The 16,430-nt window shown below is 38.1% G+C and overlaps 2 pseudogenes and 1 gene segment (V, D, J or C); 1 reads left to right on the plus strand and 2 right to left on the minus strand.

Annotated features, from left to right (window-relative positions):
- Positions 1–5,495: 5,495 nt before the first annotated feature.
- LOC146682414 (Ig kappa-b4 chain C region pseudogene) lies at positions 5,496–7,968 on the minus strand (annotated as a pseudogene). Its single transcript, XR_014917736.1, has 3 exons — positions 7,914–7,968; positions 7,099–7,206; positions 5,496–6,041 (listed from the first exon to the last, which is right to left on the minus strand). The product of XR_014917736.1 is annotated as an Ig kappa-b4 chain C region pseudogene (transcript).
- A 4,101-nt stretch (positions 7,969–12,069) lies between these two features.
- LOC146682415 (Ig kappa-b4 chain C region pseudogene) lies at positions 12,070–13,840 on the minus strand (annotated as a pseudogene). Its single transcript, XR_014917737.1, has 2 exons — positions 13,705–13,840; positions 12,070–12,620 (listed from the first exon to the last, which is right to left on the minus strand). The product of XR_014917737.1 is annotated as an Ig kappa-b4 chain C region pseudogene (transcript).
- Positions 13,841–15,348: 1,508 nt separating this feature from the next.
- LOC146682416 (Ig kappa chain V region GOM-like) lies at positions 15,349–15,968 on the plus strand. The segment is given in 2 exon segments: positions 15,349–15,447; positions 15,634–15,968. Coding segments are annotated over 2 exon segments (360 nt in total).
- The last annotated feature ends 462 nt before the right edge of the window (positions 15,969–16,430 follow it).

Raw genomic sequence — 16,430 nt, forward strand, 5'->3', positions numbered from 1 at the left:
TAATATGTTGGCATTATTACATTTGGCTCAATGCTTACATACATGTGTAAAAAGAAAATGTACGAGCTGTGATAACTCTTTCTGATAAAATGAAGAGTAGACTGATATAGTAAATATTCCTTTATTGAGTGAGAAAATCAGACCATGTCATAACTGCTTTAAGTCATACAGAATAGATATCAGAGCTTTAAACAGGCTGACGTCTGCTAAATGGGTCAAACTGGGCAGAAAGTCTACAAACACATAACATCCTTATAGAATATGATGTAACACTATAGATCAACTTAGCTCAGAATATATAAAGCTTAAAAACAATTACAGCAATATGATGCAACAAAAACAGCAGCTACTGATCCAAAATACTCAAAGCTTCATAGAACTGAAACCAACATTTATTTTTACATACTTTAGGTTTCTGAACATTAAACTTGTTGCTGCCTTTCATAGTGTGTAACTTGAAGGCCCTGAGTACTTTCTCCCACACTGGAAACACTGGGATGATAACATTCTGTGAACATTACCTAATAAGACTGATTCAGCACAGACAGTTATGTTAAACTTTCCTAGCAGTCCTTCACAAACAGGGAACAGTCTGTCTATTCTCTCCATCTGTCAGCAGACGGGGTCAAAAAAATCGGATTTTATGCGCTTTCGCCTGCAGTGTGAACGTAGCCTTAGTTCTGTCCTTGGCATCCTAACTTTTTTTGTGTGTGTTTTCACCTGTTGGAATAAAAGCTCACTCGCATCACAGCCTGTGCCTAAATCTTGGGTCCTTCATTCATAACACCATGCAGCTTGACTCAGAAACCGTGACAATAAGAATAAAATGAGACTAAAAAGTAAGTAATAGTAAAAGTAATAAATATAAAATAATGTATTTTTGATGATTCAATTTTTTTGACTATCCACTCTGTGCATAATAAATGTTGAAACTGTAGAGATACAATCATTTTGGTGCTGTAAGATTAGCATTTTGTCATGTTTGAAATATTAATCTAATATAATGTGTTTCTGGCACTTCTCCCCTGCAAATTTGTGTCTTTGTCTCATTTTCTCTGTATCTCTTTGTACAACTTTATAGTGACAAAAAAGGCTTTCTATTCTAACTTGCATGTTTCTGTCAGTCAGATGATTTCCATAGAGAGGCACTTTGCATCAGCAGCACCATGCTCCAGTGCTCTGGGAGAGTTTATAGTCCTGAGAGTTGAACACTGGATGACTGACAGCTGTCCTTCATCACAACAGAAGCCACAGAAATCCTCCTCATCAAAAACATGACTTTGATCTGCGTCCTCATCTGGACTCTCCTCTGCTGCTGCTTCACAGGTAAAGTCCAGAGAATCAAACTCCTCTCCTCTATCAACATCTGTCCCTCTGAAATGAAGCCCACAAAACCATGAAGCTGCTTTATGTTTTTGTCTCTGTGTCCTCAGAGTCCAGAGGACAATATACAGTGACTCAGCCTGGAGCAGTGAGCTCTGCTGTGGGAGCAACTGTGAGCATCAAGTGTACGACCAGTCAGAATGTTTATGTCAACGACCGTTTAGCCTGGTACCAACAGAAAGATGGAGGAGTTCCTAAACTGCTCATTTACTATGCTAGCACTCGACAATCAGGGATTCCAGATCGTTTTACAGGCAGTGGATCAAACTCTGACTTCACTCTGACCATCAGTGTAGTCCAGGCTGAAGATGCAGCAGTTTATTACTGTCAGAGTTTTCACTATCCTAACAGTCAGTATGTGTTCACACAGTGAAAAACAGTCGTACAAAAACCTCCCTCAGTCAGACTGAACAGAAACTGAAGTGACTGCTGCAGCTGGAAGATACTGCAGAGACTGATACAGTTCACTGAGGACACACACACACACACACACACACACCTCGTGAAAGTAGACTCAGCTATACAGACAGAAAAACACTCTCTTAATCAAAATCCAAGGAACAGGCCGATGTGTTGAGTTGGATGATTTAATAAGGAAAAAGTGTGAAACTGTTGACAAAACCAGAAATAAACCAATAAAGATGTTGCATCAATATACAATATAACAAACACACCAGTAAGTCACATATTCAAAAATATGAGCACAATATTTATCTGCTTAGTGAGTGCCCGAATAAAACATCAAATGAAATCACGCTCATGATCAAAATGTAAAAGAAACCACATGGCATATGAGCTAGCTTAACCTTACTAGCTTAGGTTATACATGCATTCAAATTAAATTCAAACTACAAACTATATCACACCTTCACAACAAATAATAATGCACACAAGTCGTCTCAGTGATAACAAACAATATTACTTACAGATGATGCCGTTTATCAACTTGTGATGGCATGGATGTCAACAGATTAACAGAGGAGAAACTGCCTCTGGCTAATTAAATCTTACAGAGTAAAAATACACAAAAACAACCACTAGAGGCAAACTGCAGGACAGAAAATACCTACCGCCTGCATGAATCATTTACATTCTTCATTAATAAACTATGATAGAGCACACATACAACTTAGACTCACTTGAAGAACACACAAATAAAAAGACATCACTTTAAATATCTGACTAAAAGTCACCGTCATCCTTTGAGGTCTCAATGTAAAATCAACGAGCTTTGGTCTTAGCAAAAAAAATGTAAACGGACTCATAAAAGGTAAAAATGTAGCACAATAGTCACTGCTCTTGCTTGTCATCATTTCACAACAGTTCCTACTGTACCAGCTTAAGTGCTACTGTACTATCATATAACAATGACACAATACTTTATAATAACTACACAGTTTTAATCATCATCCCTTTTTAAAATCAGACTTGTTTCTCTCCACTCGATATCATAAATTATTTAATTATTCACTGCTCACTAAGAGTAAATCAGCCTTTTATGTTGAGGACAGCTGCAGCTGACTGACTCTGTGTGTTTGCATATGTGTCCTGCCTCTCTGCTCACAGCTGTTAAGAGGCCAGTGTTGATCAGTGGCTGTCCAGGCCTTTCAGAGCCACTCACACACCAGCAGCACAATGATGATGTCACTGACTCTACTGCTGGCCACCCTGGGGCTCCTTGTTCAGGGTGAGACTCTCTGTGAAAACTTTGCTTCAGCATGCAGCCAGGTTCACCACAATGATGTTCTGCTATGATGGAGAAACTCTGAAACCAGCAGCACTGACCTTCTTCCATCTGTTCTCCATGTTAGAGAAATGATCCTCTAATGTTTGGATGTTGATCATCTCGATAACTTTTCTCCACTTTTCATGTTTTCAGGTTCATCAGGAGAACAAGTCCTGACTCAGACTCCTACAGCTCAGTCTGCTGTTCTTGGACAGACTGTCTCTGTCAGATGTAAAGCCAGTTCAAGTGTTGGCTCATGCCTTAACTGGTACCTTCAAAAGCACGGAGAATCTCCCAAACTCTTAATTTATTCTGCTACAAACCGTCAGTCTGGAGTTTCTGATCGTTTCAGTGGAAGTGGATCTGGGACTGACTTCACTCTGACTATCAGCAGAGTTCAGGCTGAAGATGCAGGAGTTTATTACTGTCAGCAGTGTAACAGCTGGCCGTTCACACAGTGATACAACGCCGTACAAAAACATCACACAGCTGGAGAGGAAGTGAGAAAAAAGATCATCTGAACTGACAGCTGCTCAGAAACACACATTATTTTATCTGTATAAAATAGTTTCATATGTTTTTTATAAATACATGTTATAAATGTTAATATCATCATTTTGTGAATGTTTTTATTATTTTTATTTTTAAGCAAGAAGTTATTTATCCTATAAATAGAATTTTATTGCTACAATTAATTATCTGTAAAACAGAGAATATCGATACGAGCAACGATTGAAATCAATCAATTAAATATTTTATCTTTGGATTATGAAAGCTCGAATCAACTTTCTCAAACCCAAAAGACCAATGACTAATTCATCCTGCTGTAAGTTCTACAGAAACACAAATATTTATGATTACCATGTAATCGTCTTTTTTATAAATATTTCTTCACGTCATTATGCGGGCCACAAGTAGAGGTGAAATGGGCCGTGAGATTGAGACACAGAAATTACAGCCTCTTGATGTGTGTTTTGTTTGTGTTTCCACCCGCCTGGAATTACCAAAAATAGAGAAGGCACAGCCTAACATATGAAACAGGAAAAGACCGCCATGGAAACCCTTTATTTCAACAAAGTAACTGTAATCTGAATGCCACCTTTTAAACGGTAACTGTAACGGATTACAGTTACTCATATTTTGTATTTTAGATACGTAACGGCGGTACATGTATTCTGTTACTCCCCAACACTGGTCTGCAGGGAGCCTCAGGGTGCTGCTCCAGCTGTAGTGGCCGTCATTCTGCAGCGCCCCGGGGCTCCTGCTCTCCTCTCCACTGCTGCTTCTTCCATCCACCTTCCAGGACAGCCTCCAGTCTGAGGGGAAGCCCTTGTTGGCCACACACATGACTGTAGCCTTCCCCTGCTGCAGCTCCTCACTAATGGTGTCTCTGTTATGGGTCAAAAATTTCACATTTCTATCAAGTAAATGATTCCATGCCGTGTTTCAAATTAAACTGAAGAGTTGTAAGTCCATTAGCCCTTGGTGAATAAATACTGACAGAGTCTAATATGACAGTGTCGTTGTTTCTCTCAAGCTTTATTTACCAAATTTTGACTCTTTCAACTCTAACACATCGATCCAAATTCACGCACAGATGTTCAACTGTCTTAAAGTCTGAAGGACTTGAAGGACACTTTATATGATTTATGTCAAAGAACAAGTGGTGTCATGAAACTGCTGAGCAGGCAGGAAAGGACTCAAATGCAGCTACTGCAGAGACTGATACAGTTCACTGAGGACACACACACAAGCATATACATTGAGTATATTGCTACAAATTAAGAGACGACCAAATACAATACATAGCACTTAGAAAACATCACTAGATTAATTGATAATCCTGAACACGTACTTTGTTCACACCTGTTTCTGGACAGGAGTGCTTTAACTCTCAGACTCCTGATCTCCACCTCATCCTGGACAATTATCCTCAACTAAGTCTCCACCTGCTTCATCTCTGCCACCACCAGCTTCTAGACTCTTCTCTGCTCTGTTGCTTCATCAGAGTTTCACTGACATATAGTTCATTAATCAAACTTCAGTAAATCTTCATTTAAATAGACTCTGTTTAAACATACAGATGACAGCCTGCTCTTTAATTTCAATTATTAGGATATTTTTTATCTATATTGTCAGAATAAAATGCAGGTCAAGAAACAGCTTTGAGACTAGAAAATATGAAGAGCACACAGACAATCTATGGTTGGACCTCAACATCTTATAGAAAACACTAAATGTGTGTATAAGAATATATTTAACCATGTTGACTGCACATTACACTTGGTGTGTCTGTAGACATTTTTATTTTGGTCTGGTTTAATAAATGTTACAAAATCTCTCTTTTTTAAATGTGCATCGATCAAACTCACAGAGTCAAAGAACATGTTTTCTTGGTACATTTTTATTCTTTTAAGAGTTTGAAATATCAGCTTTACAACAGACACAAAAGGATGAAACTAGAGGAGATTGTTGCTCTGATTGTTGTCATTATGAGATGGAAACATGACTGTTTAATGAGTTTATTTTTTAAATCTGCAAACACAAAGAAACAAAGAGACAGAAGAAAATCAACATCAAAGACTCAGTGATTGACATCAGGACTGGGAACACTGGTCTCTCCTCAGTATCTCTGAGACCGGAGTGTGGGAGCCCTGGGTGGCCTCACAGGTCACAGAGCCCACCTTCCCCCACTGGTCTGCAGTGAGCGTCAGGGTGCTGCTCCAGCTGTAGAGGCCGTCATTCTGCAGCACTCCAGGAGTCCTGCTCTCCTCCCCTCTGATGCTGCTGCTGCCACTGCTGTCGCTCGTCTTCCAGGACAGACTCCAGTCTGAGGGGAAGCCCTTGTTGGCCACACACATGAGCGTGGCCTTCCCCTGCTCCAGCTCCTTGTTGGAGGGACCCAGCACCTTCAGGGCGGGGCGGGTATCACCTAGGAAACACCAATCAGCTTAGAGGACAGGAACCACAATTTGAATTTCTCCGTTAAGAAGTTTCTGTCAGGTGTTTTTTCTGCTCCACCAGTCATTCACTCACACATTGTTTCACTTCCCTTTAAGAAACCTCTCATGCATATCAGCACAGAGAGAATCATCACACAGTTTGAGCTGAAATATGTTCAAACTACACTGGAAATAAAAGAAGCAGATGTGGAAACATTTACAGCAGAAGTTTGGCTTTAAAATGATTAGAAGTCTAAATCATGGACGACTGAAGACATTAGTGGACACAAGCACAGAGCAGCTACTCATTCATATAGATTTGAAATGTTATTGAACAGCTCACATGATTTCAAACTAAATCTGAAACATCTGACACGATAAAAACATCAGAAAGCAAACTTTAACTCATCCAAACAGCAGCTGATGTGGTGGAAATTTACAAACTAATCATAAGATGATGAAGTTTACTCTTGTCTACATTTTACTGTGACAGAAATGTAGATTAAACAAGAGAAACTCGCAGAGCTCATCTGAATTAGTCCAGTAAAAAGGACAAACATCAAACACTAAATTATTTTAAATAAAAAAGTATTTTTCTCTCATCTAAGCAGCCTAACAAATAATTATTAAATAAAATGATACAATATTTAATAATAAACACAGTTTAATTAACTTACTTCCAACATCCAGTCTGGTTCCTCCACCAAAAGTCCACCACAGTGATACAAACTCATTGAGGCGCCGTACAAAAACCTCTGACTGTAGAGAGACACGGCTCTCTGACTCTGTCAGACTGGATTAAAACTAAAAGCTCTCTAGACTTAACCAGATGTATGTATATGTAAAATATCCTCAAGTCCACTCTGATGTTTTATATCATTTGTTAATATTCATTTTAACATTTATTCTGAAGCTAACTTTGTTTCTTCATGAAAATTTATGGAAAAAATATTTTACCGAGTTTTTTTCTGGCACACTGAACAGAAAAGTCAAGATAATTGCAAGAAAGAAATCTGTTAAAGTAAAAGCGGTTTAAGTTTGACTTACTTCCAACATCCAGTCTGGTTCCTCCACCGAACGTGTACCACAGTGATACAAACTGATTGAGGCGCCGTACAAAAACCTCTGACTGTAGAGAGACACGGCTCTCTGACTCTGAGACAAACAAACTCAACAAAATCATTCACTGTTTGTATCATTTAATAATATTATAATAGTGTAATTAAAGCAAATAAAGCCCATTACAACAATATTTAAAGAATCTGATTTCAAAATGTAGATTTTACAGCTTTCACATGTGAAAATATCTCTTGAAACCTGACACTTATTTTTTCACAACTCTAAACACTGAAACTAATTCTCAGCCTAAAACGCTTCAAAAACACTTCAGATTCATGTAGTTATGTTTTGAATTTCACAAAAATATTAAGTTCTGGAAAGTGTACCAGCATTTTTTTCTATAATGTTTTTTTTAATTTCTGAATGAACATGTCCATTGTTAAGACGCTGCCTACACATACAGGGTTTTTTTAATGAGTTTTTATTTCTATTTTGGAATTCTGTCTACAAATAATGGTGTTTTAGGAAGTTTTGAAAATTCCTTCCAGGTAGAGAAGACTGTGCTCTGTGCTGTTCTCACTGTGAAGGCTTCTAACTGGTAAACATTACCATTCAATTCGGGTTTTATCACCATGTGTTGCTTTGGTTCACTTTTGACATGTTTCACACACACACACACGTTTTCAAACGACTTCACTGACATTTATTCGTGAACACTTAAATGAACTCCAGTAAATGTTTCCCCATCACTGCTTTTCTCAGTTGCTTTGGTGAAAGTCTTACATCAGGAACGTCATTCTCACCACTCTTAATGCAGCTCTCCAAATATGTAAGGCCTTTTTCACCACACAGACTCATCTATGCAAAAGACACTTCATAAAACACTTTCACCGTCGTTTTAAGACATCAAATATGTTGCAGGTGGAGTTGGTGGTACTTTGAGGGGAGTAGGTGAAGGTCCAGGTGAGCTGAATAGATTTAAGATGAGCTGACCTGAGCTCCAAGGGATCCTGTGAGAAGCAGTGGGAAGAGGGCAGCAGGTGTGATATTGAAATCCTTCCCAGGAGACGGAGCATGAAACTGCAGTGAGTATGGCCGAGTGCATTGACTTGGGCAAGGAGCATGAAGCATGGTAGCCTGTTACCACCGAGGGTAAGTTGACAAACTAGCAGTGAAGAGACGGCAACGCTGGTCTTAAATATCCTGAGTAGGTTGCTCCAGATTGGCTCCATGTGAGGAGATGACGGCTCTGCCCAGGGGCAGACACAGGAGAACATGGTGGAAATTTACCAGCAGCTCACCCGGACTGTGACAGCTAATGAGAAGTTTAAAACTGTTTTCAGAAACAAAAATCACGTCTGATGTTTTTTTTGTATTTTTTTAACCTTACAAAACTGATGAGATGGAGAAAAGCAAAATAATACTCATTAAACTATATGTGTGTTCTGTTCACATCATCGACACATTCTCAGCCTGGCTGGGGGGCTTCTTTGCCCAGCCTGGAGGCTCCCGGTGCAGACGGCTCCCTGTGATAGTGTTTCCTCACCTGGCTCATGTAAAGATTGATTGATTGATTGATTGATTGATTACTACAGTGCCGTGATCTTCCTCGTGCTGTGTGTGTTTTGTTAGATTCTTCCCAGTTTAGGTTTTGTGGAGTTTTCTGTTCAGCAATAAAAGCTGCCACTTTGAGTTCAGTCCTGTTTCCAGTGAGTTTGAGTTTGGGTCCAATTCCTGCCTGGACACAGCCCGATCACTACAGTTGTGAGCTGTGAGTTGTGGATCAACGAAGTAACAAATCCCTTTATTAGTGTAGAAACAACAGCAGTGTGTATGTGTGTATGAAAACAATGAGAAAGGCTAATTTGATTGGGGAAAAGCATCACTGATTTGAGAACTGCACCAAAGCGACTGAGAGAAACTGTAATATATGTTGGAGGTGGATGGTACTGGAGGAAATCATGTTGTATCATGATGTCTGAACCATATTTAATTTTGGATCACAGCCATCTGAATGGTGTCCTACAGCAATATTTTAAAATTGACATTGAACTTATTTTAAATATAATCAGTTAGTAGTTCTTCAAACCCATCAGGATCTGCGTGGCGTACAGAATGTTGTAAAAACATGTAGTGAAGTCCAGACCTTTACTTTTTCACATTGTGCCTCTAAACTTGGTCAGTCAGATGATTTCCATAGAGAGGCACTTTGCATCAGCAGCACCATGCTCCAGTGCTCTGGGAGAGTTTATAGTCCTGAGAGTTGAACACTGGATGACTGACAGCTGTCCTTCATCACAACAGAAGCCACAAAAATCCTCCTCATCAAAAACATGACTTTGATCTGCGTCCTCATCTGGACTCTCCTCTGCTGCTGCTTCACAGGTAAAGTCCAGAGAATCAAACTCCTCTCCTCTATCAACATCTGTCCCTCTGAAATGAAGCCCACAAAACCATGAAGCTGCTTTATGTCTTTGTCTCTGTGTCCTCAGAGTCCAGAGGACAGATCACAGTGACTCAGCCTGGAGCAGTGAGCTCTGCTGTGGGAGCATCTGTGAGCATCAACTGCAAAACGAGTCATAGAGTAAATAGTGGTATTGACCTTTCATGGTACCAACAGAAAGATGGAGGAGTTCCTAAACTGCTCATTTACTATGCTAGCACTCGAGTATCAGGGATTCCAGCTCGTTTTACAGGCAGTGGATCAAACTCTGACTTCACTCTGACCATCAGTGGAGTCCAGGCTGAAGATGCAGCAGTTTATTACTGTCAGAGTTTTCACTATCCTAACAGTCAGCATGTGTTCACACAGTGAAAAACAGTCGTACAAAAACCTCCCTCAGTCAGACTGAACAGAAACTGAAGTGACTGCTGCAGCTGGAAGATACTGCAGAGACTGATACAGTTCACTGAGGACACACACACACACACACACACACACACACACACACACACACATTTGCTTCCAATCTAAAAACAGTTTCTTTTTCTCTTTTCCCTAAAAATTAAGTAAAAATCAGTCAACATGTTCAACAAGTCGAATAATTATAGAGAAAACTCATTGTGACCTTTGACCTCCATTCCATACTAGAACCACCATAATATCATCTATGATTTGTTAAATTTTAACAGTTATCAGTAAAATACGACCTTCATGTTAAAATATATGAAAATAAAATCAATAAATATCATACAGCTCAACATAAAAAATAAAGTTTAATTTAAATAATCTAAACATAAATTCAGGCTGAAAAACAAACACTCTGTTTACACAGTGAAAATCTGTCGTACAAAAACCTCTCAGCTGAAGAGGAACTGATCTGAAGCAACAGCTGCAGAACAAACTACAAGACTGGGAGGAACGATTACTTTAATATTTACTGTGGAAGTTCATTTGTGTGCACTCACAGTTTAACATTCATAAATTTATTGAATACGTTGTTAGTAACATGAAAAAAAAAAATGAAGTGGTGTCCCCGAATAAAAAGATAAATGTTTAATGAGTCACAGAATACAGACACAACACTGGCTCCAGATGTTTAACACATTAACATTATTTTTAGATGACTGATGTTCTCTGCAGCCCATCAGTCTGACTCATTCTTAGTTTCTACATTTATAACAATAAGTTCAGATGAAAAGACGTAGCTGGAAGGTCCACAAAGAAAAAAAATGTTGTTTTTGCTCATTAAAGATTTTTATATTAATCCAAGTTGTAAAATATAACAAGCTGTCATTAGAAATACAAATACTGCTGTCAGTGTTTCTGCACTGATGAGCAGCTCTTTTCTATTTGTAAGCTGTTAAATATTAAACTGATGCTTCTGTGGAGCTCAGCTGCAGTCCTTCATCACACAAATCCAGAAAATCATTGTAGTCACATCACAACTAGTGTCTATAATATTCTGATATTCTGCTGATTAACAAATCAAGCAGGCTGTTATAACAGTGTTTGTAGGGGATGTGTTCAGTGAAGATTTAGCCTCATTTGGATATTTCCAGCACAAACGAATCACTGTTACTGTTGTAAAAACCTAAAGTTATTTAGTCAGTTTCCAAAGTATTAATGTAGACAGAACAAAGAACTAAAATGTTTCTCTTTAAAATAATATCTTACTAATGCTTAAAAGTGTGACATTAATATAAAGTCCTACCTAAATCTGAAACCAATGAAAATAAGATGTGATCATCCTGACAGACCGTGGTCTTTTTCTTGTGTTAAGAGGTTTAGTGAAGTGAGTTTCTCTCATTTTGCTGTGAACACTAGAAGAGATTAACTTCTATATAAGTTGATTAAAGCAGACCTGTAGTCTCTCATCTGCCTGCATTCCTGTGTTTGTTCTGTTAGTCTGTTCTTAACATCATGTCCACTTCAAGCTCAATTCTGTCGTCATTATTTGAGTCCAGTTATTGTCTCGCTGCCTTCTGTGAGTTACTCAGCCTCTGTTTTGTGTGCTTTAACTCTCAGACTCCTGATCTCCACCTCATCCTGACAATTATCCTCAGCTAAGTCTCCACCTGCTTCACCTCTGCCACCACCAGCTTCTAGACTCTTCTCTGCTTTGGTGCTTCATCACAGTTTCACTGACAAATAGTTCATTAATCAAACTTCAGTAAATCTTCACTTGAACTTGATTTAAATGATCTCTGTTTAAACATACAGATGACACCCTGCTCTTTAATTTTACTTATTAGGTTTTAGATCAGATTAAAATGTAGATCATAAAACAGCTTTGAGACTAGAAATTATGAAGAGCACACAGATAATCTATGGTTGACATGACCTCAACATCTTATAGAGAAATATTTAATATGTGGATTAAAAAATATATTTAACCATTTTCACTGCACATTACACTTGATGTGTCTGTTTACATTTTTATTTTGGTCTGTTTTACAAATATTACAAAATCTTAATTTTTTAATGTGCATTTATTAAACTCACAGAGTCAAAGAACATGTTTTCTCGGTACGTTTTTATTCTTTTAAGAGTTTGAAATATCAGCTTTACAACAGACACAAAAGGATGAAACTAGAGGAGATTGTTGCTATGATTGTTGTCATTATGAGATGGAAATATGACTATTTAATGAGTTTATTTTTTAAATCTGCAAACACAAAGAAACAAAGAGACAGAAGAAAATCAACATCAAAGACTCAGTGATTGACATCAGGACTGGGAACACTGGTCTCTCCTCAGTATCTCTGAGACCAGAGACTGGGAGCCCTGGGTGGCCTCACAGGTCACAGAGCCCACCTTCCCCCACTGGTCTGCAGTGAGCGTCAGGGTGCTGCTCCAGCTGTAGAGGCCGTCATTCTGCAGCACTCCAGGAGTCCTGCTCTGCTCTCCTCCCCTCTGATGCTGCTGCTGCCACTGCTGTCGCTCGTCTTCCAGGACAGACTCCAGTCTGAGGGGAAGCCCTTGTTGGCCACACACATGAGCGTGGCCTTCCCCTGCTCCAGCTCCTTGTTGGAGGGACCCAGCACCTTCAGGGCGGGGCGGGTATCACCTAGGAAACACCAATCAGCTTAGAGGACAGGAACCACAATTTGATTTTCTCTGTTAAGAAGTTTCTGTCAGGTGTTTTTTCTGCTCCACCAGTCATTCACTCACACATTGTTTCACTTCCCTTTCAGAAACCTCTCATGCATATCAGCACAGAGAGAATCATCACACAGTTTGAGCTGAAATATGTTCAAACTACACTGGAAATAAAAGAAGCAGATGTGGAAACATTTACAGCAGAAGTTTGGCTTTAAAATGATTAGAAGTCTAAATCATGGACGACTGAAGACATTAGTGGACACAAGCACAGAGCAGCTACTCATTCATGTAGATTTGAAATGTTATTGAACAGCTCACATGATTTCAAACTAAATCTGAAACATCTGACACGATAAAAACATCAGAAAGCAAACTTTAACTCATCCAAACAGCAGCTGGTGTGGATGAAATTTACAAACTAATCATAAGATGATGAAGTTTACTCTTGTCTACATATATTTTACTGTGACAGAAATGTAGATTAAACAAGAGAAACTTGCAGAGCTCATCTGAATTAGTCCAGTAAAAAGGACAAACATCAAACACTAAATTGTTTTAATTAAAAAAAAATACTTTTCTCTCATCTAAGCAGTCTAACAAGTAGTTATAAAAGAAAATGATAAAACATTTAATAATAAACACAGTTTAATTAACTTACTTCCAACATCCAGTCTGGTTCCTCCACCAAAAGTCCACCACAGTGATACAAACTCATTGAGGCGCCGTACAAAAACCTCTGACTGTAGAGAGGCACGGCTCTCTGACTCTGTCAGACTGAACTAAACCTACAAGCCCTCAAAATACAACTTTATCATCAGAACTACAAATAATAATTAATACTATGAAACATCCTAGGCTTTCATTAGAAAATGTTATGAGTTTTTGAATATGCGTTTTAAAAGCAAACTTTGTTCATAGGCCAGAAAATATTATGAAATTATAAAGTAATGATTCGTTAATATAAATTGTTTCCTAGTATGCTGAATATTAAAGGAAATGAAAGGAATGAAAAAAAAAAAATATTTAAAAAAGCTCTAAGTCTGACTTACTTCCAAATTCCAGTCTGGTTCCTCCACCAAAAGTCCACCACAGTGATACAAACTCATTGAGGCGCCGTACAAAAACCTCTGACTGTAGAGAGACACGGCTCTCTGACTCTGAAACAAACAAACTCAACAAAATCATTCACTCCTTCCTTTTCAGTTTTACCAACTGATCTAAAAAAAATGAAATTATTGCAGTGCTACATATTTAAAGAAGATATATTTTTATTTTGAATATATGAGTTTTGAAAATGGGACTTCTTCCTCTGATGATATCAAATCAATCAGTAATGAAATCATCAATTTAAAATGGAATCTAAAACTTGATTTAATATGTGTCAGTATAAACTGAGACCTTTTTGATTCCCTCAAATATCTTTTTTTTTTTCACGTGATATACAGTGTAGGTTAATTGTGATAAATCCATAAATACTGAAAAATACATAAAGACATATTTGCCTCCAATAAACTGAAATATATATACATTTAAAAAATATTCTAGTGTCTAGTTGGCACTGAAAGGAACATCTTCAGTGCTCCTTGGCACTGATTCTCAAAGAATTTGAACTGTACTGGAGGGATGAGGCCCTTTCTCCCAAATCATGCAGACGAGAGCTCTGTCTAACACATCGGCCCAAAATCTCCTTGACATTTAGACGTTATTCCTGTGGGGTTTTTCCAGCCAAATAAAGGGCTCGCCTTTTGTTTAAACTTCTCTCTTCTTCTGTGGTTGCACTTGGGTCCACTCCACAAACACACCGGCTGCTCAGCCGTGACACATAGTTCCTCCTGTCATCCTGGAAAAGCTCACTCAACTCAAGATTGAAAAGTTTAATGACACTAGTGATCACTCAGAACAAATATAATAGATGTCGTTTAAGTCTCCATTTATGAAAAGGATCTACATCTTCCTCTGCATTCTTCAGTAAAATCTTGGCTTTTTTATATTCATTGATATGACACTGACAGCATGAGAAAGCTTTTTAATATTCAACAGCTGGGAAATCTTTGGCTCACAAAATCGATTAACTAAAGAAAGAGTCTTCTTTAAAAGAGCAAAACAGACAAAATAACCTTTTTCTATTTAGTTTTGTTAAACGTCAGGATAGGATCAGAGATGAGAACTTTTTAAACAGAGAGCTGATCCAGACTTGCTGTATTGGGGTGCTGGTCCTGCAGATCGACACTACGTCTTTACTAGGTTATGGATTGGCAGTGGTGTGTGGGGTTGTAGTATCAGGGCTGATACATTTTCAAGAAAGGTAACAATTAATGCATTTATGTATATGTATAATAATATATAATTATTTATATTCATGGCTACCACAGCATGAGTCATCACACACTCTCTGAAAGTAAATGATGGAAGAAATTGGAAAAGAAAAATTGGTCAAGTTTAAGCTTTTAAACGCAAATTGATAAAACATTGTGGAGATTTGGATACTTAAGTAAATATACGTGTTCCTGTGTGCTGAAATATCTTTAATTAATAAATGCAAGTTGAATAAATAAAAATACAAAGTAAAACAAAAAAGCACTGCACTAACTAAAGGACGAACGTGTCACATGATGAGGAAAGATGACTGACTCTGTGTGTTTGCATATGTGTCCTGCCTCTCTGCTCACAGCTGTTAAGAGGCCAGTGTTGATCAGTGGCTGTCCAGGCCTTTCAGAGCCACTCACACACCAGCAGCACAATGATGATGTCACTGACTCTACTGCTGGCCACCCTGGGGCTCCTTGTTCAGGGTGAGACTCTCTGTGAAAACTTTGCTTCAGCATGCAGCCAGGTTCACCACAATGATGTTCTGCTATGATGGAGAAACTCTGAAACCAGCAGCACTGACCTTCTTCCATCTGTTCTCCATGTTAGAGAAATGATCCTCTAATGTTTGATCATCTTTCTCTAAACTTCTCCTCTTTTCATGTTTTCAGGTTCATCAGCAGAAATCGTCCTGACTCAGACTCCTAAAGCTCAGTCTGTTGTTCCAGGACAGACTGTCTCTATCAGATGTAAATCCAGTACATCTATAGGTGATGACATTAACTGGTACCTTCAGAAATCTGGAAAAGCTCCTAAACTCCTGATAGCTGATACTACAGCTCGTCAGTCTGGAGTTCCAGATCGTTTTCGGGCAACAGCAGTTCAGACTGACTTCACTCTGATCATCAGTGGAGTTCAAACTGAAGATGCAGGAGTTTATTACTGTCAGCAGCATAACAGCTTCCCACTCACACAGTGATACAACGCCGTACAAAAACCTCAAACAGCTGAAGAGGAACTGATCAACAGCTGTAGTTACACAATACACCATAAAATATACATTTTAAATGTGGAAATATTACAATGTGAACAGATAAGTTACCAAAAATAACACTGAAATAATTTCAGTTTAGATTTTGAATATTTGCTTTTCATATATTTTACATTTGGTATATTAAACCAGTGTGGAGTGAATCGAATTTTATCTCTTTCAAACATTTTTATCAAATACTTTTTAAAAAAAACTTTCCAGCTCTTCCCTGCTCTGTTTTGAGAAAAAAGGGATTATTTTTTTACATTTTTTTAAGTTTTCATCAGTGTATTCGATATTTAATAATTCAGTACAGAGTCAAATATAAAGCATTTTTAAAGACATAAATGAATCATCACTGGCCTTTAATTAAATATTTCTAGTTTACATTTTATGTCAAAACACATGACTAAAATTATGAGTTCAAACGAAATATGC

This window comes from Copadichromis virginalis, linkage group LG22 (genome assembly GCF_057382275.1).
Source record: "Copadichromis virginalis isolate Kocher_CV1m ecotype Utaka linkage group LG22, C_Virginalis_male_GT1.1, whole genome shotgun sequence".
Lineage (NCBI taxonomy): Eukaryota > Metazoa > Chordata > Actinopteri > Cichliformes > Cichlidae > Copadichromis > Copadichromis virginalis.